General features: G+C 41.1%; 1 protein-coding gene across 2 annotated transcripts; it reads right to left on the minus strand.

Moving 5' to 3' along the window:
• On the minus strand, positions 1-27,471 carry LOC115532944 (protein mono-ADP-ribosyltransferase PARP14-like). Of its 2 annotated transcripts, none has more exons than XM_030343045.1 (16): positions 27,258-27,471; positions 26,891-26,991; positions 25,586-25,874; positions 25,238-25,462; positions 16,786-18,398; positions 16,441-16,668; positions 16,114-16,329; positions 15,895-15,967; positions 14,285-14,431; positions 13,269-13,331; positions 3,114-3,290; positions 2,653-2,856; positions 1,700-2,311; positions 1,424-1,569; positions 1,066-1,240; positions 1-669 (listed from the first exon to the last, which is right to left on the minus strand). In XM_030343045.1, exons 1-16 carry the CDS (start codon positions 27,436-27,438, stop codon positions 389-391), a joined length of 4,731 nt encoding a protein of 1,576 aa, XP_030198905.1. In that variant the 5' UTR covers positions 27,439-27,471; the 3' UTR covers positions 1-388. The 2 variants fall into 2 exon arrangements, with proteins under 2 accessions (XP_030198905.1, XP_030198904.1); XM_030343044.1 differs by having other exon boundaries at positions 25,586-25,877.
• Positions 27,472-27,757: the final 286 nt, after the last annotated feature.

The raw sequence follows: 27,757 nt of genomic DNA on the forward strand, positions 1-27,757 counted from the left end.
GCAATTTAAGAAAGCTTTAATTTGGTTTCAGAGTTAGAAAGCTCAGACGTGGTTTAGTCAGGCTAAGGAGAAGGTAGGGATTGGGGATTTTTTTCAAGTTTCTCATGTTTACAGATAGGAAAGGAAGCAAAAAAAATCAAATCTTAACCTGTGTACTATAAAATGTTATCATTACATTTGGATTTGGGAATGGCCCATGCACATTGATAAAGCCTTGCATGAGTTTATATCCTCCTGCTTACAACATCAGATACATCACCAGTCATGATTTTGTATTATACATTACAGCCTTCACCTTTTTAAAATAAAATAAAAAAATAAAAATAAAACAATAGCCAGTCAATGTGTGTAAATAAGCGTCATTTGGCAATCTCTCTCATGTGTTCTCCTACTTGAATGTTATTAAATATTCCGGATAAGCGTGAGTGTCATGGAAAATGACAAACATTTGAATGCTGTTGATATCATTGACAACACTGTCGTACTGCAAAGCGGAGGAGGCTTTTGTTGGAGGCACGACCATGCCCTGAGTTCCTGTGGTGAAATCTCCCGTCAGAACACGACACAGGTACACACACTTCTGCCCTTGAGCATCTGGTTTAGAATAAGTATCATGGGCAGAATAATTTGCGTTGATAGCAAAATATGTGCCATTGCCATAGTAGGCAGCTGAAATTGGGAGAAATAATGATGAGTTATTTGGCTGAGCTGGGATGAAGCTGAATTGAAGGGTTAACAAAACACCCTGTTTTAGTCAGACCCTACCCATTATCAAAATGTATTAAAAATCCTCTGCCACACTTAAGGTAGACACATTTTGACATGTAGGGGCAATGCTATATGCTGTTCAAGCTTTCACTAGACTATTGATAGAAAGCAATCCATCAATCCATGTCACTTATATGTAACCTACCGGCTTAAATCACTTTATCTAAAATACGTTTTTTCAAAGTGTGCTTTTCCTTTGACAGTGGGGAGGGTTATATAACATGTTTCCATACCTATTGTCTCAGAAACAAGAAGCTAGTGTGGTGCTTGCAATAATATGGTCAAGTCTTATCTCACCGTTCTTTCCTGCGTAACTCCTGTTGAAACCGTATTGGTTGATATCTTGGATAGAGGTTGAGCTGGCTCCATGGAAGAGGCGCTTCTCGTTGTTCTGGTGACCGTTTCTTGCTTCCATTTCAGCCTTTTTAAGCTGAAGGCTCTTCCACAAAACGGGATTCTGAACCCTTTCAATCTGATGGTTGAAAACACATTATATAATGTACGAAAATGTATTGTGTTGTATTGTATTTAAAAGCTTGATTGATTGTTCTCACTGGAAATTAATTCATTGACGGTAGGTAGGAGTTAAACATTAATAACTTGGAAAAGTCACGTCCCTTCAGGTAAACTCTTATCCTTGACCAATTCAATGTACCTTAATAACATTTTGTGGGACTGTGGCCTTGAAGAGTTGTAGTACTTCATTGTATTCCGGAGATTCGGGCAGGACGGTGAAACTTTGACATGAAATGCCGCTTGGCATTGTTTCCCACTGCTTTGGCAAGTTTACAACATCTTGATCTGTATTGTTACAATCATACATTATTTTGGAGATGTATTCAATCTCAGATTCAAAATTATACAATTTTCATATCATTGCTCTATCTTCCATTTTACCAACCATTAATTATTCATAGTTAGAAAAACGTACCTTTCAGCAAATCATGGCGTTTGATATCTATGCTGTTGCCTTGGTTGTCGGTGGCAGTTCCATTTTGCAGATTAACCGTGTGCAGTCGGCCCTGGATGTCTACATCTACACAATTCTGCTTATTGTGGTGAGCTTGCTCAAGCAGGAATTTGGAGTTGTCGTCAAAGGTCTGGAATTGAAGCCCCTGAAGCTGGTACTGCCAGTCAACGGTTTCTAGAATCTTCTCGATCTCTTCTTTATCTCTGACTCTCTTCAACATCTCCTGTATTTCAGTGTTGGCTTTAAGCACGTTTTTTGTGAGCCCCTCTATGTTAATACATGCATCGTTAGATTCAATCTGCACTCTAACGTTCATGGTATTCTGAATGTCCATAATGCGCTGGATGTCTGCATCGGATAAACTGAGAATTGCTCTGTCTTTAATGGAGTTATTGGTATGCTCCTTGGATATCAGATCCTTGATCCATGTTTTCGCCTTGTTTACTTCAGCCTGTGAACTACCACATATGTGGAAGTGGGCCGGCTCAATTTGGCGATCTTCGTAGGGAAAGTCATTGTGTTTTTGTTGCTTGGCTTCACTTCCTCCACCTGTGAAAAATGCTGAGATGCTTCCTAAACCATCAATCATCAACCATCAAAAACAAAACACAACAGTTAAAGTGCTTTTACTTGACAACTGTTTATGCACCAATCTCACCAAGTCACTTCCTTGATTATCCAGAATATAATTCTGATTCCGATTCATGACAAAATGTAGCTGTTGACAATGAACCTGCAAATATTCCATTATTCTCTATAGAAATCATTGTAATCGGGTAATAATAATTATTATAGTCAGTGACCACGTTCCCATGCTTTGGCATGGTGACACCCATTCAAGGAAATAACTATTACACGTGTGCCATTGGTTGCTGACCGCTGTTTCAAAGCATACGGATTATTAAGTTGCTTACCTTTCAATTTTCCAATTAGCGAACTATTGGGCATGTCAGAGCCTGCTTTCTTCTCCATTCTACTGTGGAAGTCCTTCATCATGGCCTGTTGGAATATGATGATGCGGACCTCCTTCAGGCAACCCGAAGCACTCTGTGACACCATGTCCACCACTGCATCTAACATGGCATCGGCTACCTTCCCTGCCTGGGCATTACCCTGACCTTAAAAATTCGACACAATATTAGTTATTTAGGTCAGCATTTAAAAATGATTGGTGTTGGCATGGTCATTTAAAATCAATGAGGCAATAAAAAAAAGTAAGCAAAATTCCATGATGATGGAATAAAGCAAGAATGAGATAAAATATTATTAGAAGTAGTAATAATTACTGGTACTGGACTACTAATAATAGTGGAACATACTATTAAATAGTCATACATCTGGTCTCTAAGCATTAAATTGACACGCTCCATCTCACCTGTACCCAGAGCAGGAAAAGAGATAGAAGTGTATTGGTTTTGTTCAACCAATACAAGAGCAGCTTTCATTGTATCTTGGATATCCTGGGGGTTGCGACGTCCAGGCAAGTGGAGTATCTTTTTACACATCAGGTTTCCTGGCGTTGTCAATATCATTCCGGTGTTTGGCTGTCCACCTATTCATATAATATAATTTAAATTTTTACTATTAACTGTAAAGAAGAACAATCATCTGCAGTGATCATTGTGTTTTGACTGACATATTTCACCTCAAAACATTTCAAAAGTACTTTTATGGTGGTTCTATTCATTTGAACACATTTAACACAGAATGGGTTGCAAACTAAAATGAGTGTGTGTTTATAAATGTAACTTCTAGAATGAGGGTTATAGCGACAAAGATAGTGGGCGTGCTGTCTCTCCACTATTAAAAGAGCTCCAACACATCTTACTACTATAAAATAATAGCAGGCCTGTTGCACCAGTTACTGAAGTTACTCAAGCGCGCATGTGTACGAACATACACGGACACGCACACACATGCGCACACACACTACACGCACAAGCACGCGCACACACCGCACGTCAGCACAAAGGCAGCGACACATACACGGAAGCGCACACACACGTGCGCACACACACACACACACTAGTGATGGATTGATTCAATGATTCTTTTCCTTCATTCAGTTTGCGTCGGTCAGTTCGCCTAGAAGAGTCGTTCAGAATAGTTAGTTCATTTGTTCGTTCAGTCGAGTTTCCGGTAACGGTGAATCGAATCATGGAATGCACGGTTCTCAGCTGAGTCAGTCAGACTCAGCTGCTCCCTCGTTCTCATTCTCAAACGGTCGTGGAAGTCGGTCATCAATCAACACAACATTACATCTTTAACCAAACGCAGCGGGATGGGGGGTGTAGTTGATTATTGGATGTTTAACATATCAACAAGATAATAGACTTGATTTAGCAATGATGGCGGGGGTCCCGGGTGGAGAACGAACCATGAAAGAACGAGACAGATTGACATTCAACAGCATGCATTTACCATTTCACTGATATTCATTGCTTTCCTGCGTAACTGCGTAAATTTGTAAAGTGGGAGGTCCCGGAACGCATAGGGGGGGTGGATCCGGCAACTTAATACGGGGTTAGAGGTAATGGAACAAAAAAAAATACACTGCCTGCTAGGGTTGTGCCGATGGACGATGTCATCGTCCGTCGTGATGGCTGACTGACATCCCGATGGAGGGCCACCGTCGTGATGGCACGCCCCCCCCCCCCCCCCCTGCCAGACACACACTAATCCTAGTCTCTTATATAGTTAACCTAAATACTTTGCAGGGATTGCTCTGTAAATTAAATTTAGAATATAACTGATGCATATGAATGCTATTTTAAACACGGCAGCCTAGAGACGTGACGTGTTAGTCTTCCGCGATCTGATCGCATTTCTTGAGCCGGATTACACAGTGCCATGTCGCCAAACTACGACTCTGCGGCTGGAGAGAATGTACAGCGAAGCAGCAGCCTCCCTCCGTGAGATCCTGTCCTTAGCGGAGAAAGTTGCCATCACCACCGATGCTTGGAAAGCGTTGATTACGGAGTCATGCGTGACAGTGACTTTTTTACCGACTGGGTTGTGCAGAGTGCGATCCTGGAGACCCACTCAATACCAGAGAGGCAGACCTGCGGGAAACTTGAAGTTTCATTTCCAAATATTTATTTAAAAACTAATATATATCTGTTTTAATGTTCAATTCAATTGTTTTATATCTTAAACAAATTCCGTTGAGGAGAGGAGGTGCGCAGGATCAATATCTTATTTAAAAATAGTTAGTCGGCCAACGCTGACACATTTAACTGATTTTAAATGGACATGAAATATTGTAAACGTTCACAGTCCTGCTCTGTGATATTTATAATTTCTATTAACTTGTGCGTGGCGGCGGTGCACACGCATGTGGTCATGCATGGTAACTGTTTTTTCCTCTCTGCTTGCTCCTCAGATGCGGCGAATTTCAAAAGTTTCGGGCGACTGTTTCAAATGACGTTAAATCTTAATAAACAACATGAAATTCTTTGTTCTGTAAATTTAAATATGCATATTATTATTTCATTTAAAATATGTTTTTATTTTTTTTGAGAGGTACCGGATCTGCCAAAATAAGTACCGGAACACAAGGAAGCCAAAATTAAGAGGTGCCGGATCTGGTTCCAGCAGGATCCGGCTCAAATGAAGTATTGCTGATATTGAATCATATTATCGTACGCTCGCTCATTAAAGGGGTAGTTCGGAATTTTGGACACAGGGCCTGATTCTCAATTTAGCCTTGGTGTTCTTTATCATTGGAGACGGTTTTCAACACATTTCATTCAGTCCTTCTAGTTGCAGAGTTTGCTCGTGCTAGGCCAGCGCACGGTACGGGCAATACTAGCCTGCTAATAAAACAGTCTTACCCACTCCATCCGAGGCAAATCAACTAATGCATAACACCAGACGGTAAATGTCTGTGTTGATAGAATAATGTTAGAAATAAAACCAACCTTGCATTGCATTGCATTGCAGCTAGGGTTGGATTTTGTGATTCGTTTCCGTGATTCAGTTCGCGTCATTCAGTTCGCCAAGAGGGGTCGTTCGCGAATCGTTCGTTCGTTCGTCTGTTCAGTCAAGTTTTTTGAAACGGATCATGGAATGCATGGTTCTCAGACTCAGCGCCTCTCTCTTTTATGGAGGTAGATTTGTGTCTTTATTATGCAATCAAAAATAATAGGTTTGAGAGCAAAACTTTCCACACTGCAATCAAAAATAGGTTTGAGAGCAATGCTTTCCACACTGCAATCAAAAAATAGATTTGAGAGCAAAACTATCGACACTGCAATCAAAAAATGTTTTATTGCAAGATAAATTAATGTGATAAAAAAATTATTAATGGGAATCCAAAAGTTTTGTTTGCAAATCCAAAAGTTTTGTTTGTGAATCCAAAAGTTTTGTTTGCGGATCGAAAAGTTTTGTTTGCGAATCCTAAAGTTTTGCTTGCGAATCCAAAAGCTTTGCTAGCTGTTGAGCTGAATCTCGTGGGCGGGACCTACGCCGAAAGATGTAAGACACGTCTCTACTGGCCAGTCTCGATCGGAGTGACAGCTTGGCAACATCCACAGTTAGTAACGAGAGAGGGAGCTCCCGATTCCCGCTCTGCAACATCATGGACTTCAAAACTCCCTCTCTCGTTACTAACTGTGGATGTTGCCAAGCTGTCACTCCGATCGAGACTGGCCAATAGAGACGTGTCTTACATCTTTCGGCATAGGTCCCGCCCACGAGATTCAGCTCAACAGCAAGCAAAGCTTTTGGATTCGCAAGCAAAACTTTAGGATTCGCAAACAAAACTTTTTGATACGCAAACAAAACTTTTGGATTTGCAAACAAAACTTTTGGATTTGCAAACAAAACTTTTGGATTTGCAAACAAAACTTTTGGATTCCCATTAATAATTTTTTTATCACATTAATTTATCTTGCAATAAAACATTTTTTGATTGCAGTGTCGATAGTTTTGCTCTCAAATCAATTTTTTGATTGCAGTGTGGAAAGTTTTGCTCTCAAACCTATTTTTTGATTGCAGTGTGGAAAGTTTTGCTCTCAAACCTATTATTTTTGATTGCATAATAAAGACACAAATCTACCTCCATACTCTTTCTCATTCTCAAAAGTCAACAGTACAACTTTAACCAAACGCAGCGGGATGGTGGTGTAGTTGATTATTGGATGTTTAACATATCAGCAAGATAATAGACTTGATTTAGCAATGATGGTGGGGGTCCCGGGTGTTTTATGCCGCGTTTCCACTGCAGGGTGCGGTACGGTTCGGATCGCCTCAGTCCGGGAGGGAGGGGGCGGTATAGCCCAGCTCAGTTCTGAGGTCGCGTTTCCACCGCCGGCAGTACCCTTTATGGTAGGCCGGATGTCGATCGCCGCGGCAGCTACGTAAACAACGTAAACAACGTCTTTCTCCCCAAGAATGCAGAGGAACGTCTCCACCTCCTTGTTCGCCCAAGCAAGCGTTTTACGCGACATTTTCATTGTAAAGAATAATACCTCGAGGCTACTGTTTGTTTGTTTTTATCCCCACGTCGCCCGGAAGTGACGGTTCTGTCAACCAATCAACGGAGGGGGTGTGTAGCTCGAATTTTCCGGTACCCTTTCAGGCGTCTCGTCTCGTTTTCAGTACCCCAACGGAGGAGTACTGAAAACGAGGGCAAAACGAGTACGGCTCAGTCCGGGTCACGCCCACTTTTGGCGGTGGAAACACAATCCGTACCGCACCTTTGCGAACCGAACTGTACCGCACCCTGCAGTGGAAACGCGGCATTAGGCTCTCATAAACAGATCCCTGTGCAGCTCAAGACTAAATCCAATGCTGTCGCCTTGTTGTCCGTGCGAATCATTACGTGTTGATTCGTTAACATTGGGGCAAAGTGTTGGATCACTTTCAGCACAGTGAGGACCTCCAATGCGTTTATATGCATGGTCACGGGGGGCGGCCAAACGCCGCCCACTACATGAAACTCACGTGTTCCTCCCCAGCCTGACAGAGAAGCATCCGTGAACACTGAGATGTGTGACATTGCTCTGCCCAACGGCACTCCTCTCGTGAGGGTTCGGGGATCGCCCCAGTGGGTCAAATCGGGGTCTCTGCAGCCGCCGCAGCCCCAGCGGCACCAGCGTGTGAGCGGCTGACATCATGCCCAGCAGCCTCATGACAGAGAGGGCTGTCACAACACTGCCCGGGGAACAGCGGTGGAGGAGAGACCACAGCGTCTCCATCCTTTGCTGGGAGAGCCGTCCTCTCATTACAGCTCAATCCAGCTCTACCCCCAAATACATCACACTCTGTGAGGGGAGGGGCAGCTTGTCTTCTAATTTATGGCAAAGCCTAAATTTGGCAGGTGAATTACCAGCTTTTTTGTCTGAATAGCTGCTTCATCCTTGGAGCGAGCCAGCAAAAGTAGTTCGTCCAAGTATAACAATACTCTTATTCCTGTTGCGTGCAGCGGCTGGAGAGCCGTCTCCACGCACTTGGAAAACGTTTGTGGGGTTAGAGAATAGCCGAACGGGAGACGGTTGTACTGGTAGTGTGACCCCTGGAATGAGAAACGCAGGAATTTCCTGTGTTTGGGGTCACTGTGACGTGGAAGTATGCGTCCTTCAAATCTATTGAGGTGAACCCGGTTTCACACACTGTAACACTCGTCTGATTGTTAACATATGAAACGGCCTCTCCGTGATGCAATGAATTAAAAAATGAATTAAACTGTAATCAGACAACGCGGTTATATGCTATATAACCTAGGCCTAGAGTATATGTGGTATAAAGGCTGGGACGAATTTCAAATGATTAATATGTACACTTTATGTTGAAAGTATACCATCGCGATTCCCATTGAAACGAATGGCGCGGTGACTAGTCTTCACAACGAGAGCTGGTTGGTTGTGAAAAATGATGTGTAAAGGCTGGGACGAATTTCAAAATATAAATATATTCAATGTATCCTTTAAATACGTCAATGCAACAGATAGCCAATGTGAATAATAGATTACTAGGCCCATTTGTTTTTCCCCAAGAAACCGGTTGATATCTGTCTCTCATTGGCTAAAATTCAATGAGAGCGTCCTAGACTCAGTCCTAAAACAGAATGCGATTGGCTGGCTCTCGTGAGTCGTGACATCTCTCAGTCGGTCCCTCCTCACCACTCACACAGTCAGTGAACAAAGTGTCAGCGAGTCAGCGACTAGTGGGTCTAGGAGGAGTCGAGTCTGAGAACGAACAAGACGAACGAGATGAACGAGACGAATGAGAGAGAGGAACCAGTTTAATTTGTTCGTCTTAAAGATCGTTCATTTGAACTGATTCGTTCGCGACCGAGCCAACTCTAGTCTCAGTAGCAGTGTTACATTCCTGGTAGTAGGCTACGGCAGCGGCGGACTGATACCTAGGTTAAATTCCGCTGCTGCTGAGAAAGTAGTCCCTCAAAACGTGATGACTCATGCGATGCAAGGTTTATTTTTATTTCTAACATTATTCTAACTCTAGTAATAATAATTTACAGAATTTGCAGAAGTGACTTCAGTCATTACTTCACTGCACAGGTCAAAAAATAGTTGAACGATGGCAATGCTGTACTTGGCCATGTACACAAGTCCACCCTGTGAAGGTTTCATCTAAGGCATTGGTTCTCAAAGTGTGGCCCGTGGGCCAATAGCGGCCCGCAGAAACATTCTTGGCGGCCCGCAATGACATACGGGTGTAATTAAAAAAAAAAAAAAAGAAAAAAAAGTTATTATTATATCAATATTAATTTAAACAAATATAAAGAGAAAAGTCGACTCTCTCTAGCTTTTAATTAAATCCTGTTACATTTGTTAGTTTTAATCCGACTGTACATTACTTTGAAAGGATGAACCTCAGTTTCGTGATTTAGACTAGGGCTGCAGGATATATCGGCTATGCACGATATATCGATATAATTTCCAAGGGGATACAAGATTTGACAATGTAGTTTATATCGATAAGCGTTAAAATGGTCAGTTTCCCCCTCAAGCGTCTGCAGCGCTTGCCTTGGAGACTGTGAGCGCGACCCCTCCCCCTCCGTCTTTCCGAACGTGCCGTGTGCAAAGACGCCTCATTCCCGCCCCCGCCGCCCCCTCACAACGCAACACGCATGGATGATACCCGTAAAGAAAACGAGACGGCGGTGGGAGACGAAATTGTTTCAAAAAGGAGAAACAACGGCTCCATAATGTGGAAATAGTTTGGGTTTAAAAAAAACAGATGAGCAGCAGCTGCAGGTCATCTGTAGATTGTAGCAAAACCGTTGCGACTAAAAGTGGAAGCACGACAAATCTGTTCCACCATTTACAGCAGCGGCACAAAGTGCAGTATGAGGAATGCGTAAAACTCCGTGGCTGTGCTGCTGCATCACCGGCCGCGACAGTTTCTTCTGCCCCGAAACCAGGGCCGGCGCTCTGCAAATGTGTTGGGGACGCCCTCTGGTGACGCTCTTTATTAATTAATTAAAATATACAAAACAAGCGAAATGAAACCAAACATGTTCCCAAATGTAACGGAGGAGGGAGGGGGCGGGGGATTAAAGTTACGGCGCACTGAAACCCTCACCGTAGTACGCAGGACAATGCGACGAAGCCAAAGCTCTTATTGGTAGCTAATGTGTGTAACCTACAGCTTTATAATGTTTTGCATAGGTGACTATTTTGTGAAGAAGGTGAAAAACATCCCTTTTTTTTAAACATGTTCACTCAATTCTGTTGAAAATAACGATATAAAATCACATGTTGCATTAATACTGACCTATGTTTTAATAAAAGTGCTTGCAACATCTCACATTTGGCTTTTGACTTACAAAAAAACCATCTAACCCACTCTAGAAAATATCGAGATAGATATTGTATATCGCCATTCAGCCAAAAAATATCGGGATATCATATTTTGCCCATATCGTGCAGCCCTAATTTAGACCTCACTTGAACTCACTCCCAGAGGTCCACGGAGCAATGTTTTTTTCACCACTGGGATGCTGACGGCGTTTCCTGCCTGATTTTTTTTCCATTGGCGGCCCTCAGTCAAAATTTGGGTTCCTAAATTGGCCCTCAGCTGTCAAAACTTTGAGAACCCCTGATCTAATGCTACGGCCACACCAAACGCGTTACTCGCGTTGGATAACGCGTATAACGTGCCTAACTTCACGCTTGATCATTGTGTGTCACAAAAATGGTTCAACGCGCCTAACGCGCCTGTGGCTGCGCTGGATTTAGGAGTCTGAGGTAGGAAACCCAAACGCCGCCGTGTTCGGGTGCATGATAGAGCTTAGATCGGGTTCGATTAAATAATCTCGGATATAAATAACAATAATCGGGTTAAATAACTTGTGTTGTGTTTCCAGCATTCGTAGTGTTGATCAGCAGAGATATAGTCCGCCAAGACGTTGAGGTTGCTTAGCAACCAGAGACGCTGTCCATGCAAGTGAATGGAGCGTTCCTTCTTCGTCATAACTATCAAACCAAACATCCTTCAGATTCACCGAGCGAACATTATGAAAGTAAAATGCACATTTCTCGCTAAATTTTTTTACATAAACGCATTTAATGGCATAACTATGTTACTATTTCCACCCAGAATAAAGAAAGATGTCGGCCGTATGCTTCTGTGCAAGCATCACTACTCTGTGCCAGTGACGTCGGGTCAAACTCCACGCTGATTGGCTATCGCGGCTAAGCATCACGCGTTGGAGCGTTGAAAGTTCAATTTTTTTGGGAGTTTTGGATGGGTTCCCTGGCGTCCTTGGTGCTATAGACTGCACCCATGTGCAGCTACGTGCCCCATCAGTAAACGCACTCATATACATAAACCGGTAGGGAACTCATTCGATTAATATCGAATAATATCGAATGAGTAGAATAAATCATGTCTTTGCTAATTACCCTGGCTCAAGCCATGACTCTTTCATATTGGCAAACTCGACCATTCCTGCCATATTCGAGGGGAATCCACCCTTGGATGGGTGGCTGTTAGGGGACAACGGCTATCCGTTGAAGACATGGCTCATGACCCCATTTCTTATGCCAGCAACAGTGCGCAAAATTGTATTCAACAGCAAACACACACAAACACGCAGTGTAATTGAACGTACATTCGGAATACTGAAAATGCGCTTCAGGTGTTTGGATAGGTCAGGTGGTACTTTACAGTATGGTCCTCAAAAAGTCGCAGCATTCTTTGTGGCATGTTGTGTTGTACACAACATTGCCATGAATCATGGATGTGTCGATGACATTAATGAGGATAGATTAGAGAGGACTTAATGGAGACGTGATGCTGAACTGCATGTGCCGACGCCATTACGTCCAAATGCCCCAGCAGCAGCACGGGAGAGGAGAGCTCATCTGTCAGAGGAGCTGCATCGTATATAGTGAGGTACGCAAACTAATGACATCTCCGCTACATTGTACAATTATTACCATGCATTCATAACCTTGTGATTCAGAGAAAGTGAGCCCAAAACATCGGAATGTCCTTGAGACATTTTTTATTCGACTTGTCCAAATGTTCGTAGGCATAAATGAAAAAAAATAATACAAAACGAAAAATGAAAAGTTGCAAAGATTTGAAGGAAATTTAGCCGAAAAATAAATTATTTTCTCCCTCCTCTGGACATCATCTGTTGTGAACCTTTCTTGGCGTGCGCCTAGCAAATCCGCCATCATAATAGCAATCCGCCATGGAACAAGCGCCGATCGCTCTTAAAGGGGATGCGAGAAAACGCTCTGAGTGGTTCATTGCACGTTACGCCCAAACCACACCTACGGGTAATTAGGCTGCTTCAGACCAACCCTTTTGACACTTGCGCCGTGGCGCAAGCTTCATTTTTCCGCCTGTAAAACAGCGATAGCGCCGTAGAACTGCCCACAAAGCTACTTGCGCTTTGCGCTTCCCACTTGCGTTTCAGACCATTAAAATATATATTTTTTTGTCAGTGTGTCAATGAAAGAACATTTTATATTCCAATAAACAAATGTAAATGTTTTTCTCTAGTCCGGTATTGTAGCATGTCAATACATGTATTCAGAATTCAGGATTATCACTGCCTATAACATAGCACATAGCATGAACAGTGGCGTGTACACACAGGATCAAAACTTGATCCTGTTTACACACAGGATCAAAACACAGTTCCTAGGCACTTACCTGGTTTGGTAATCTACCTATGGTAGCCGCTAAACACTCGTTTGGGGTCAGCTGCCCAATGTCATATGGAACAAAAATCGCTGCTGATTTACATCTTGACATATTCAATGTCATAATTCAACTGGGGTCTTTACAAACTGGCAAAATCCTTTTAAATCTCCTAAAAAACACCCCTGTTATTAGCAATAACAGTATATATCTCTAAACTTTGTTTCAGTAGTCTAAAGTTATGGAAGTATTGGGAAACGTAGTTGAAACACATTGATCCTGTATCTGATCTGCGATAGCGAGATAACTGTTATGCCCCAGCTCTCTGATTTTTTGGAAAAATTAAAAAAATAAACTATAAAAAATATATTCAAAGGCTTGGCCTGTGAAATTGAATGGTCCTTACCTAGATTTTTGCATTCATTTTCTACAGTTGGACCAGCTGCGTCCAGAATTGCCTTGGACACTCCTGGGTTAAGAGAAAGACAAAAGACATTCATAGATACTAATCTCCATCCATTTTTATGTCCGTATAACTATAAGTTGTACCTGAGTAAGAGTTAACCATTGAAATAAGTAGGGATGGGTCAGAATATTTGATTATTCGATTATTCGTTCCCGAGGGTCAAAGTCGATTTTTAAAATTAGGACCGAACATTTTTACCCATTCAAATAAACAAGTATTAACGAACGGAACAAATGTTGGACAGGTGTCCAAGGGCATTATCCCGCTTATACCATGGTCACTTGAAAATAAATTAAGACCATTCATTTATAGGGGGATCATTTGTTTATCAACACGGCGGATGCGCACGCAGAATGATCACAAAAAGAAAATTTGTTGCCATAGTTTGCCAGTTATCTCTGTGTGGTTAATTTGCAGTTGCAGTGTTAATTAGCGATGTTGTCAGCTTACTGTTACATTAAACTGTAATTCGAAAACGTGGTTATATGCTAAGAACCCTAGAGTATCTATGGTATAAAGGCTGGGATGAATTTCAAATTATAAATATGTACACTTTATGTTGAAAGTATAGACCGTCGCGATTCCCATTGAAACGAATGGCGCGGTGATTATTCTTCAAACTGTAATCAGACAACGCGGTTATATCCTATAGCATATAACCGCGTTTTCGGATTACAGTTTAATGCATTTTCCACAATTTACCAGCTCTCGTTTTGATGGCTAAACAGACAATTTGAATGGAACTACTAAGCAGGTAGTTGTTTTTTCCGTTTAAGATACTGTAATTTCTTGCCAACGATCCATGGCTGCCTTTGTGAATGTCGGCACACATCGAATAATCGATTATTCATTCATAACACCCACCAATTATTCGACAATGAAAAATTTGAGTTATTCACATCCCTAGTAATAAGATATATTATTTTACCCAAGCATGTCTCCTGAACTAGTATTACCTGACTTGAGGCTGAATGATTCGTTGGAAGAATTGACGATGACATCAGTGGTCTCCTTAGTGATGTCCCCCAACACAACCTGTACTCTCACATGTCCGATTGTAATCTCATGCAGCCCCGAAGCTGAGGTGACTTTGGAGAAGAGACCTTGTGACACAAAACAATCACCATGAACAAGATAAACAATCTTGCAGGATAAAATGCACATGCAGAAAATACACCTTGATCTCACAATAAGACATAGTGGGCCCTATCTTGCATCCGGCGCAATTTACTTTCTTACTGGCGCATGTGTCGTTGCTAGTTTGCAACTACCGACGAAAACAAAAGTATTTTCTTCAAGTATAATTATTTACAATTTCAAACAAATTATATTAACTAAAAAAATCATGGACAATATGGACATCTTCTCATTTTCCTGCCGTTTCATCAAAAGAAATTCTTGGCTGGAATCGCGACGTTCTTTCATTGACACACTGACAAAAAAAAAAATATATATAGGGAATGATCTTGCACCCCAAGGGGCGGTTCGGCGCAAACGTTTCCGGCGCATGCATAATGTTGCTTGTGCACCTCGCGCATACACTTTGCTTCTCTCATCTACTTAGCCACACATTCTTGGGAGATTATTTGGGAAAACAGCTGATACAGCGGTAATAAGTTGTACTTTTAAATCAATGTTTCTGCAAACACCGTACAGCAAACACATATTTTCTTGACACAGACATCGTGTACATGCCCATAACTTTTAGGATTGATGAGGATTGATGATTTGATCGTGAAAAAACATTGTTTTACCGTGAGTGAGTGTTAAAAAGAATGAATGAATGCGGGCGTGCGTGTGTGCATGTGTAAAATAATTAATGAATGCGGGCGCGCGTGTGTGCGTCCATCTGTTTAAACACACGCAAACTAAACACGTAACGCATAATACAGTCCATGGCAACGTATATTAACGGGGGGACACATGCATATTAGGAACAAAAGTCGATAATGCATACAATACTGATAAGGAACGATGATTATAGTGTATTGTGTATATCATTAAATAGATCCACAGTTACCGCATATCATGTGTGTTAACTTTTCTTTGCCGAAATTTATTTTAGGTCTCAGTATTTCTGAAGTTGTGGAAGAAAACCTTATTCCATGTGTGAATTAGGCCATATTATTTGACCATAAACTGAGCCATTTCAAGTTTGAAATTCATGTGCATCTGTCTCACCGGAGACTGCAGAGGCGCTGCCAAATATCAGTTTGTCAGATTCAAATGCGCCCATGGCTCTTAAAGGGGATGGGAGCTGGCATTCCCATTGGTTCATTGCACGATACGCCCAAACCACACCTACGGGTAATTAGGCTACTTCAGACCAACCCTTTTTAGATTTGCGCCGGGCGCAAGAGTCATTTTTGCACCAATAAAATAGTAACATCGCCATAGAACCGCCCCCAAAGCAACTTGCGCTTGGCGCTTCTTACTTGCGTTTCAGACTATTAAAATAGGGCCCAGTGAGTCTTAAGATGAGCAGATGAGCTGTTAAAAGTAATTAACTAAACGAGAGACGTGAATTGAATGTTGGCATTATTTTAACAATACAAAATGACATTACTTGACTTGGACTGGGTAGGGGCTGGAACCTTTGTGGTTTTTGGGAGCTGTTTGTTTAATGCATCAGTGAAAACCTGCATGTTAACAAAAAAGGATCGACCATCAATGACTCATCATGACAATCCAAAAGCAAATCAACTCAAGAATATATTGCATAGCATAGGCTTACAACTATTTTTTAAATCCGGATTCACATGTTTCAATGTAAATATTTTTTTACCTGGATGGTCTCTTGGTCTTTCGGATAGAGAACAATGACCACCGTCTTCAAGCACCGTGGCTCTTTGTTAAACTTTGAGACTGCCTCCATCATTACAGATGCTACAAGGTCTTTGGGGAAGCCGAGGTTTCCAGTGCCAATGGCAGGGAAGGATATGGAGGTAAGACCTTGGTCCTCTGCCCTGTTCAAGCAGTCTTCAACAATCCCTTCAATTATCTGTAGGATATACCACACATGCATTTTCACTTCACAATCGATTCTCCAAAAGAAAGTGGGGTTCGCACTACAAAATCTGTACATATAAATAACCACTGTTCAATGAGTTACCTTAACAGCCTTGCCCTGCTTGTCCCAGGCAGGGACTACAGCATGAAAAACCCAGTTGCTTTTCAGTTTGCAACCGTCCGTAACGATAACATCCCCAATGTCTCCTGTTTTCCTCTGTTCATTGACCAAATACTGAAGTTTTGGTCCAGCTGCTCCGAGAATAGCTCTGGAAACGGCTCCTTTTTCCAGATCAAGGTGTTCTCCCACAACATTCACAATCACCTGGGTCTGAAAACAGGAAAACAGAATGCTCTCTATTCATTCATTCATTCCTAGTATTTTTATTTAATTGTCTCAATTGTACATATATAAACACTTTAATTAATATAGAAAATAAATAATTACCTTAGCATCTTCAATATTCCCCAATTGTATGCTCAATCCTACATTGGTCGCCCGTGGTTTGGCAAAGTTTTTATTTTGTTTGTCAGGAACACTGCCAAACAGGTCATTTTGTCCACTAGCCGACTCCTCTACCAACTGGACAAAGCAACCGGTTTCCTTCTTTAATGTAGAAACATACATTTCTTTTTTTTCTTGAAAGTATTCCTTTGCCCCAGGCTGGGGGAGTTGATATTCCTCAAAGCAAACTTTAGAGATCATGGAAACTAGGATGCTTTTACAATTCATGACATATTCTCTAGGACCTCTGAAGGTAACAGCCTCCTTCTCAAACGAAATATCCACTTTGTCCATGACTTTTTCTGACCAGGTATTGTCTTGAGATTCAATAAATGTGACAATAGTGTCAGACTTGACCCTATGAGTTTCATTAACTTGGGCAAACTTGTGGAGGTGCTCTTCAATTTCTTTGAAAGCTGGTAGTACACTATCCTTGTAGCCAACTACTGTTATTCTCTCAAATTGATGATCACTAGATGCTGTTATAACAATCTTCTTTGAGGTTGTATTGTTGCCTTCTTCCAAACATTTCACTAGTTTTTGCCACTCCGGATTCTTCAAGACATAACTATCATGAGTATCAATGTACTTAGAGATCAGCACTTGCTTCAGTTGAGCTTCAGCATTTCTCAGAATGTTGTCTGAAAAAGCAATGATGCTCAGGCTTGTAGCATCTTTCTCAACTGCTGCATGAATTCCATTAGATGTGAAGACATTTTTTGTCAGCTCTTCCTCATCCTTATCCTTCAAAAACAGGGAAAGAGTGTTGTCCAACTCGAGTTTCTTCCGTTTTACTGCAATCACTCTGTTAAAAACCATAGTAGCTGCTGTGTTAACCTCCTGTTGAAAACCATTGAAGATAATTTTATCTTGAAATGATATTTCCAGTTCTGGGTAAATATCTTTCAATTGCTCAGCTAGGCCATCTTGACAGAGTAAGTGAAACATTACTTTGGAAATCTCAATTTCCTGTGTAATACTTGAATTCTCCCTCAGCACCCTTTTCTCAATCCTGGTCAAGAGGTCATTCAACGTGGGCTCCAGTCTGGTCACATCGTCCACAAGGCCAACCACTGAAAATGTACCTTCAGCTTTCTCAGGGATGACTTCCATGGTCTTGTCTAAAACAATCTCTCTGATCTGCGCTTGACACTCTTCCCATGCTGATAATGGAGGCTGAAGCTTCAGAGTTTTGAACCTGGACAAGACCTGTGTGAAGGCCTGCTCCACTGATTGTTTCCACTGTTTGATGTCTTTGGCTTTAACATCTTTCTGCTCGAGCAGTGCTGGAAGAGGGCTGAAACTCACAGATGAGGGTAGGAGGTCTACCTTGCAGAAGAGTGCTGACAAGTGACCGCAAACCATCTCTGCTGCTTCCTGCTTCTGGTGGAGGTACTTCAAGAGCGGGGAATATATGCTTTGAGTGAAGGCAGCGGGTAGTTTTGGTGTGGGTCGGTCTTTGCCATAAAGAGCCGTTCCCAAGGAGTCGTAAAATGGAAAAACTTTGACCCATTTCTTCCCGATGCAATGTTCCTTCTTGATTATCCCTTGAACATCTAGTGAGGTAAAGACATTATTTTAACTTCACATACACTTGATGATATGAAATAAAGATCCACCTGATTCAACAAAATATATAATTAAATAGACTACCATTATAAAATATGAGTATAGTATCTGCCACTATATATGTAAATATATTTATCTATTAATAGATATTTATATTTATATATATATATATAAATATATATATATGTATGTATTAGGGATGTAACGATATAAGAATACTGAACTTAGATACAATACCATTTAATTTACAGGATTTTAGATACTAATTTCAATACGCTGTTTGATTTTTGCACTTAGATGTCACTTTAAAATGATAATTTCAACAAAAAATGTTTCCCATCCACTAGTGATAAAATTAGTGAAATGTTTTTTATCTGAAGATTATCTGAAGATTTTGTTAAGTTAGAGGAAGTTATGGACCATCCAGCAGTTCGTTGGGTCTCAGCAGGAGGTATATCTGTGTGTCGTTAGCATAGCAGTGAAAAGAAATTGGGTTGTAGAGGAAGAGTGGTTGCCGATGGTGACCGCACAGGTTGTTAAAAGATAAGAATTAACAAACTAAGTGCAGCGTCCCTGATACAAACAAAAGATTCAAGATAATTCATTAAAATTGTGTCAAAAGTGTCAAAAGCAAGTGTCAAAAGGGTTGGTCTGAAGCAGCCTAGTTACCCGTAGGTGTGGTTTGGGCGTAACGTCCAACAAACCAATGAGAGTGCCAGCTCCCATCCCCTTTAAGAGCCATGAGCGCATTTGAATCGGACGAGTTGATATTTTGACAGCGCGTCTGCAGTCTCCGATGAGACAGATGCACATGAATTTCAAACTGCAAATGGCTCAGTTTATTGCCAAATAATATGGCCTAATTCACACATGGAATAAGGGGTTTTCTTCCACAACTTCAGAAATACTGAGTCCTCAAATAAATTAAGGCAAAGAAAACGTATATGATATAACATATGATATGCGGTAACTGTGGTTCTATTCAATGATATACGCAATACATTATAAACATTGTTTCTTATCAGTATTGTATGCTATCCTAATATGCATGTGTCCCCGCGGTAATAGACATTGCCATTGATTGTATTATGCGTTACGTGTTTAGTTTGCGTGTGTTTAAATAGAGCACACACGCGCGCCCGCATTCATTCATTCTTTTTAACACTCACTCGCGGTAAAACAATGTTTTTCACGATCAAATGCTCATCAATCCTAAAAGTTATGGGCATGTAGGCCTACACAATGTCTCTGTCAAGAAAACATGTGTTTGCTGTACGGTGTTTGCAGATGCATTGATTTAAAAGTACAACTTATTACCGCTGCATCAGCTGTTCTTTCCCAAATAATTTACCAAGAATGTGCGGCTAGGTAGATGGGAGAAGCAAAGTGTATGCGCGAGGTGCACAAGCAATCCGTATGCATCGCATGCGCATGTATGCATGCGCCCTTAAAATAGCATCTGAACAACGCGCCACTGACTTTAAACCAGGTATTTCCTGGTCAGTAGCGCAATGGTATTCAGAAACGGCAAAATACCGTTTGCGCCAGAACACGCCTCCTCCTTCCGCCGAACCGCCCCTTGGGGCGCATGATCAATCCCTAATTTACCGGCGAGTGGCGGTGGTGGGAAAAGAACGCTCTGCGCCAGTTGTAAACTAGCAACGACACATGCGCCAGTGACTAAGTCACTTGCGCCGGATGCAAGATAGGGCCCCTAGTGTCGAAAGCGGCAGTTAGGTCTAAAATAATTAAAATTGCACTCTCTCCCCTGTAAGTAGTTAAAAGCAGGTCATTGGAGGAGGGCAGTTTCAGTGCTGTGCATAACTCTAAAGCTGGACTGAAAAGTTATTTTATTTCCATATTTTCCAAGTTATTTTGTGCCATGAAAGATAGAAATTGGAAGGAAACGACCTTTTCTATAACTTTTGATAAAAATGGACATAAAGAAATAGTTCTAAAATAATTAAGATCCGAGGGGTCTAGGTTGGGTTTCTTTAAAAGAGGTTGGACTGCAGAATGCTTAAAAGCAGATGGAAAAACACCATGGATTAAAGAACTATTAAAAATAGATAAAAGGCAGGGTTCGACTGTGTTTGAAACCTCTTAAAGAAACTTGGAGGGAGTAAAATCAAGGCTGCACGTGGTTGGTTTAATGTATGTTAAAATGTCGGATTAAAAGGACCGTGAAACTGGTTGAAAATTGGTAAAGTATATACAAATGTCTCTACTGGTGGATAAAATGCTATCTGGAGGGGTGATCTGATGCCTAATAAAATCAACTTTGTGTTTAAAAAAAGGTAAAAACTCTTCACAGTTGTCTTGTATAGCATCATTAAAAAAGGTGGGAGACTGAATCTATGAGGGTGACTGAATCTAAAACTTCAAATAAAACTCTGGGGTTCTAACGTTTTTTTTAAATCAGGTTAGAAAAGTCGAATTTCTTGCTTCTTTTACTGCTGATAGAATTTTTTTCATTGAGACTTTCCATATGTAATAAAATAATTGGAGGCCGGCCTCTTTCCATTTACTTTCATGAAATATAAACTCTCTCTTGATCTCGTGGGTTAAAGGGGACATATTATACCACCAGGTATGAGTGTGATTAGCCCTTACAAGCCGTTTAGAAGATCTGCCCCTTATGACGTCACAAGTGGGCCACAAGTGTGCTGGATAGATCAGTCTACCAGCCCAGCCAGTGGACTGAATTAAACGTTGCTCATCTATCCAGCACAGATCTAGGTGGACACGCCAACTAGTGATGTCAGAAGGGGCAGATTTTCAAAAAAGCCTTGTAAGGGCGAATCACACTCAACCTGGTGGTGGTAAAAATTGGATACCAGCTCCTCTGTGTTAAAATTTTGGTTAAAAGCAGTAAAAGAAGAAGAGTTAAAAAGTTCAGAAAACTTGAAGGCAGATAAAGGGTTAAAAACTCAGTGGCAGACAGCTGTTTCCTGATCTGTTGAACACGTTGAATAAAATTGCTTTGTGATCCGACACACAGATATCCATACATTTGAAATTATTTGGGCTAAGACAACTGAATAAAACAAAATCTAGTGTATGACCTTTAGACTGAGTGGGTTCATTCACGGCTTGGGTGAGATTAAAAGAATCCCTGAAACCATAAAGATTTTGGATACAAATTCCAATACTATGGCTGGTATTTGCACTTACATGTCAGATTAGATTGAAACAATAATGTTAACAAAAAATCTATCTCATTCACTAGTGATACACTTGCTGAAATGGGTTTCATCTGAACCTTTGTTTGAATATGTTTTCAATTTTTTCAAATTTCACATTTATATATGACAATGAAAGGTGCAGTGCATAGGATATAGTATCCTCTGACCTCCCCTTGACGCCCTGAAGCTACGCTAACCTCCCAATAGTATCTGAGTGGCTGTTCAGGAGCACAAACATCCAACTTCCAGAGTGACTAGGAGAGTTTGAATCATTTAAACTTTATGCAAATAATTTGGAACTGATGCGGCAACCAATTGTTGGACGTTACAACCTGGATTGTAATTTCTGCAGTGCGGATTTCTATTGAACATAGAGGAGAAGCTATCTGTTCACGTCCCCCGTTTCCTAGAGCTATAATCAGTCTGCTTTTCTACCAGAACCCAAACGCAATCTTGAACGTGATCTTTGTTTTCGTTTGTTGTATTGGGTATGGAGAGAGAAGAACCAGGGCCCCGTTTCCCGATAACGATGGATCCACGCTCGTACGATCATTCTCACGATGAATCTTGCGATCCATCGTAAATTTCTCTGGAGCGTTTCCCGGATCTCCTCTTAACAGGAACGTGCGTTCACTGCACTCACAAAATCGCTTGCGTGACAACCACATTTATCTTAATGTGCGGATTTCTGAAACGTTCTTTGCGCAGCAAAGATCTGACTTTATCTGATTCCGCATAAGGTTTCATTGATTGGCCCACACTCTCTAGTCTAGAATATTTGTAGACATTAAAAATGCAACATTCCATAACTCAAACGCAGAGGCTAGGCATTGACACACGGCTATTGCTGACCCGATTAGGAGAGCTTGGTCTGGATCCTGCCCATATTGTTGGGCAGGATGAAGTAGGCTATATGTCTTTTTTACACTGCCAAGCTGATTCGGTCGCATGCTTGGTACGCCCGGCGATTTCACCTTCTTATCTCAAGTTTCCTGTGTAAAACGGAGGGGGTCAAATCCCCCGTTTGTCACGGCATGGGCTTTCTTGGTGGAGAGGGCGGGGCCGCGCTAGGAGTCTCTGACCTCTTTAGAATAATTTGTATTATTGCATAATCCCGAATGTTTTAATTTTTTTTTGGAATGAAGACACCCGCATGCATACTTCATCACAGCCTCACCGAAGCGCCTACAGTGCTTAATTCAAACAATCGCAACAAAAAACGCCTGCAGAAATTCTCTGGTCTCAGCGTGATGCATGTATACAGTAGCCTATGTCTTCTGTCATTGATCAATATGAGGACATTTTAACCACGATGGTTGCATTAAAATCAGAGGGAGACAGGAAGTGCAGCTCGAAAGCGACCTCCCACACAAGAGCAATGGAATCATTTGATTTTATTATATGCCTTGTGACGTGGCGTTGGATCTGTACATTTCCAATGCGCATATATTTTTGGAATTTTAAATTGCTGCAATTAATTATGTTCTTTTTTACTTCTAACAACTTTGCTGTTTAAATCTAACAGTAATCTATGAGTAATACATCAGTGGTACCCACTGTTTTTGGTTGCGAAATTGCGCCAGCTGGGCAATCCATGGAATTGGATGTTTTTTAATAAAACGCGTCCAATACACAGAATTTCCGCTGGTGACGCCACTGAGGCTATAGTAGGGTAACGATGCTCTTAGCATCCTACGAGTACCCCTGGAGTCCTCGTTAGCTATGAGCGTTTTCACGATGTTTGTTACCAACGATGCTTACGGGAAACGGTGTGAAAACTGTACGATGCTCGTACAACGCACTTCAAGATCCACTTAGGCTAATGATGCTTTCGGGAAACGGGGCCCAGGTCAAATCCCTTGTGTTTGGGAGCTACTGTGCCCACTACATGAATCTGATCAGATTGTAAAAAAAGATTAAACTCTGATTACAAATATGTTGCCATGTACACAATCTAGACACAAGTCATTGGTTTGGAAATACAATTAGCTAGCTTAATAATAAAGCTTTTTTTATTATTTAAAATAAAAATTAAACATTTGATGTTTTCTGGGTTGCCAAGATCTCCCCAACAAACGTGATATTGTGCACAACCGAACATGTAGTCTGCAGTGCTGCTTTTATATACCAGCGCCATATTCATCTTCAGGGTGTCACCTAATCTTTTGGTCCAAAAGATTAGGTTACATTTGCATAGTGTCGCTATACAGCTCAACATGTTGGATATACTCAAACTAGTTTAATTACAGGACGGTCACTGATTCATCAACCACTATTTTGGCTTTGCATTTGTCTATGCAGAATCCTTATGTTCCCAGACTTCAATGGTGCTGGGGGATCTAACAACTCCTAGCTTACTCTGCTCGCAAATCTCTAGCTTTATGCTCTCTACTGACCAGAGATGCACATTAACCCACGTGTTTGATAGTCGTCATTGTTACTTGTGGTGTAGCATTGAAAAGTCCCGCACCTTTAAACTATGACTATAACCTATGACTCCAATTCGTCCTGAACGGTGCGTATTTGCTCTCCGAACCTACTTCATTGTGAACTGCTTTTCGACCGGAATCGTTAAAGCCCTAGTATACATGCATCTATGAATGTATTGTATGTATTTGTGTATGTATTAGGGGTGTAACGGTACATGTATTTGTATTGAACCGTTTCGGTACGGGGTGCTCGGTTCGGTACGGAGGCGTACTGAACGAGTTTCCATACGGACATATTAAGTAGAGGACCGCATGTGTGGAACATGCTGCGGCTGCACATGCACAGTTGCTCACACTGTAGCCGTGTTCGAAACCGTTCCCTATTCACTCACTCACTATTCCCTATATAGTGTTCATGATATAGTGCACTATTTAGGGAACGAACAAACGAGAATTCGGACACTACGCTGAACATTTCTAAACGTCATTTGCGTCAGTAAATGCGCCGGGTATTTCTGTGACGCAGACAGATGCAACCACATCATGTAAACAAACCGGGCACTCACGAGGAAAGCTGGATGATTAACATTCATTTTGAATGTTAAATATTCTATGTTGAATCCCAAATAAATTGTTGACGTTTCTAAACGAAAGCCGGAATCTCCATCATTAAATGTATTCGTTTTCGCAGTTATTCAGCTTCTTCTTCTCCTCCGAAAAACACGACCGCATTGCATTGTGGTATACGGGAGTAACATGTAGGGTACAACGTATGTACACTCAAATTTTGGGTGTTATTATCCTGCAAATAATGTGGATAAGCTGATTCTTCTGGCAAAAAACATAAAGATTGAGTGAAAGTCATCAGGGCTAAAGATTGGGGGGGGGGGGGGGAATCTTTATATTTTTGAGCAGAATTCTAGCTTTGTATTGTCTAATGTTCCTATTGTAAAAGCACAAAAGTGTGTTATGAACAACTTGAAGCACATGTTATGAAACACATTTATATTTAGCAAATTAATTTTCTACTGTACCGAAAATGAACCGAACCGTGACCTCAAAACCGAGGTACGTACCGAACCAAGTTTTTTGTGTACCGTTACACCCCTATGTATGCATACATTTTATGCCTTAACCCATTTATGTATTTTAAATTAATTAATTAAATTAAATTAAATTCCATCAACTACCTTTTAGTACTAAAATAAATACCTGTAGCCATTTTGAATAAGATCAGGGCAGACTGTTCCTCTTCATCTGGGGTGACTTGTTCAACCTCCCAACCTTCATTCTCAAAGTACAGCAGGAGGACGTCTTCCTTGATGTTTGACACATCCTCAACTCTGACTTGGGATGTGACTTCCAGAGCTCTGACAGCTAATTTCTTCTTCAAGAAGATCCTGTTTGTCTGGCAGCATGTAATGAACTCATTATTCTCTGTTGGAGAAGAATAGAGAACAGAGAGTACACCTGCACATTAGCTCATGATAATGTAAGCAAATATCATAACAAGAATTATTGAAGTAATGTGTTTTTTAGATCATACAGAGTAAAGCAAACCTTTTGCACTTGAGAAAGTAACCACAATGGAGCATGTGTCGGAGAGCATCTCCAAACTGAATTCAGGTTGGGTGGTCATCGGTGACTTGAAGTTCTTGCAGATGTTTTCCACCAACATCTCCATGAACTCCTTGCTCATGCCCTGGGGAACGTTCTCTAAGACAGCGGAGGTGGAACCCAATGCTGGCTCTTCTGTCTTTTCTTCCCTGCTCACCGCCTCAACCAGGGTCTCCTCCTCCGCTGCAAGTCCATCCGGGTTGCTTTGTTCTTTGTTGGAAGAGGTTGTCAACTGCTATGGAGTATGGTAAGACTTAAAAGACTTATCGTATATAAACACAAATACGATTATCTGTCCTAAGGTAATGGTGCTTTGTATCATGTTTTTGTTTTGGAACTGCTAATGTGATAAACAATATTTATTTGGTGACATTTGCATCAAAACATCTCTATTCCGATGAGATTTCATAAGCTCAAGAAAATGACCATAACAGTTCAAAACTAGAATTGAGGGTTGAATAGTCCTCATTTCAAACATTTAATATTTTGTATTCATTATTCATTATAAACAAAACGTTTGTTTATACTTAAGTATATTTAGGTAGGCCTACATGTTGTAATGTTGCAATGTCGTACCAGTTCCTTAAATGCAAGGTTGATTTTCCCAATGCACAATGAACACTATGTATACTATATATATATATATATATATACACAGTATATCAATGAAACACTACACTCCAAGACAAAAAAAGAGAAGAAAAAAGGGGTTGCTTAAACATCTCCCATTTACTTAGAATAGGATAACCCCTAGTGCTCGTTCAACGTTAAACTTATTTTTATTATTGACTATAATAACCTAAAATCCAGGAAATATCAACAGTCAAAGGAAATGTGAAATAAATATGATTTTACATTTAAATTAGATAATATAGGACCACGAGTCCCTACCTGCCTACGACTTTATAGCCAACGGCTGTAATACAAATGTTCTGTTTTGTGCGAATCAATTTTTTTGGTGTATTTGGCGACTAAACGCGGCGATACATACTTCTTTAGGGTAGTCAACAAGTGACGTCTAGTTGTAAAAATGCCATCAGTTTCAGTTTAATATACGCCCCGCCCCGCCCCGTCTTCCTTTATACGAGATAGGCCTACCTATATTCACATTGTTCACACAAATTACACAAATAAAAAAATGCTTCGTTTACTCAAACCACAATAAACATTTGTGTTACAAAGTCAACCGATAAGAGACTAATTTAATAACTGATTCAGAGTCGGTCTGTGGTGGTGTCGTCTACTCACAGGCCTCCCGGGACTCTCCTCAGGCAAGTGCACGGTCACTTTTAACCTCCCTTCGTCTAGGACGATCTCATGGGTTTCTTGAGCCACAACCCTCGCCCTGTCTGGATGAGAAACCAAACCCCGTTAGCCACACAATTTTATTATATTTTTTTTAAAGATTCGCTTTAGAAGGTCCATCCCTATAATTGTAGAGCAAGACAGGAAAGTATCGGAGAGAGAGAGAGAGTTGAGACAAGAGTTATGCAGCCAAGGACCGCGGGCTGTAATCGAATCCGGGTCGAGGCGTGGGCCTGGGCCTGATAAACCAATGGGGCCCCCTAGCGAAACATTAGATTTCAATGCAAAGGATGTGTTGAGGCATCATTACCTTCCTCCCTTCTGAAACGCAGCACTGCCGTCCTATTTCTGTCTTCATACTGAATTTGACATTCACCACCGCCGGCCCTTTTTTTACTCTGGAAATATTTAACCAGTTTGTTTTTAAGTCTAGGAACGTTGTTTTCTTCGAGCTTCACGAGCAGAGCGTACGAGTACGCGTCGTCGTCCATCGTTAAAGCTTTCGGTTTAGTTTTTCTTTATAACACGTCTCGTTTCTGGGGGTGGAGTCCCTCACTTTGTTTCACTTTCAATGCGCTTCAAACCGCTGTTGCTGGTGAATACCATGATTCTCAGAAATGTGTTTATAATGAATGCAAACTATTAGAAAACAACTTTAATCAGGCGGTAGACCACTTATGTATTCGACGTTTAGTCAAATTACTTTTTACCAGTCAGTGCGCACACAAGGCATAGTTTTGCGAGTTCACTTTATATCAACATTGGCTTCTGGGCTCGTAATATGAAACCTGGGTGCTTAGTGATGTGATA

This window comes from Gadus morhua, chromosome 20 (assembly GCF_902167405.1).
Source record: "Gadus morhua chromosome 20, gadMor3.0, whole genome shotgun sequence".
Lineage (NCBI taxonomy): Eukaryota > Metazoa > Chordata > Actinopteri > Gadiformes > Gadidae > Gadus > Gadus morhua.

Coding starts and splice junctions, on each gene's coding strand:
- LOC115532944 (XM_030343044.1), bottom strand. CDS start 27,438: ATGGACGACGACGCGTACTCGTACGCTCTGCTCGTGAAGCTCGAAGAA. Junction 14,432..15,894: donor CCCTACCCAGTCCAAGTCAA/GTAATGTCATTT, acceptor TTGTGTCACAAG/GTCTCTTCTCCAAAGTCACC. Junction 3,291..13,268: donor AAATGAATGCAAAAATCTAG/GTAAGGACCATT, acceptor TTATATGAATAG/GTGGACAGCCAAACACCGGA.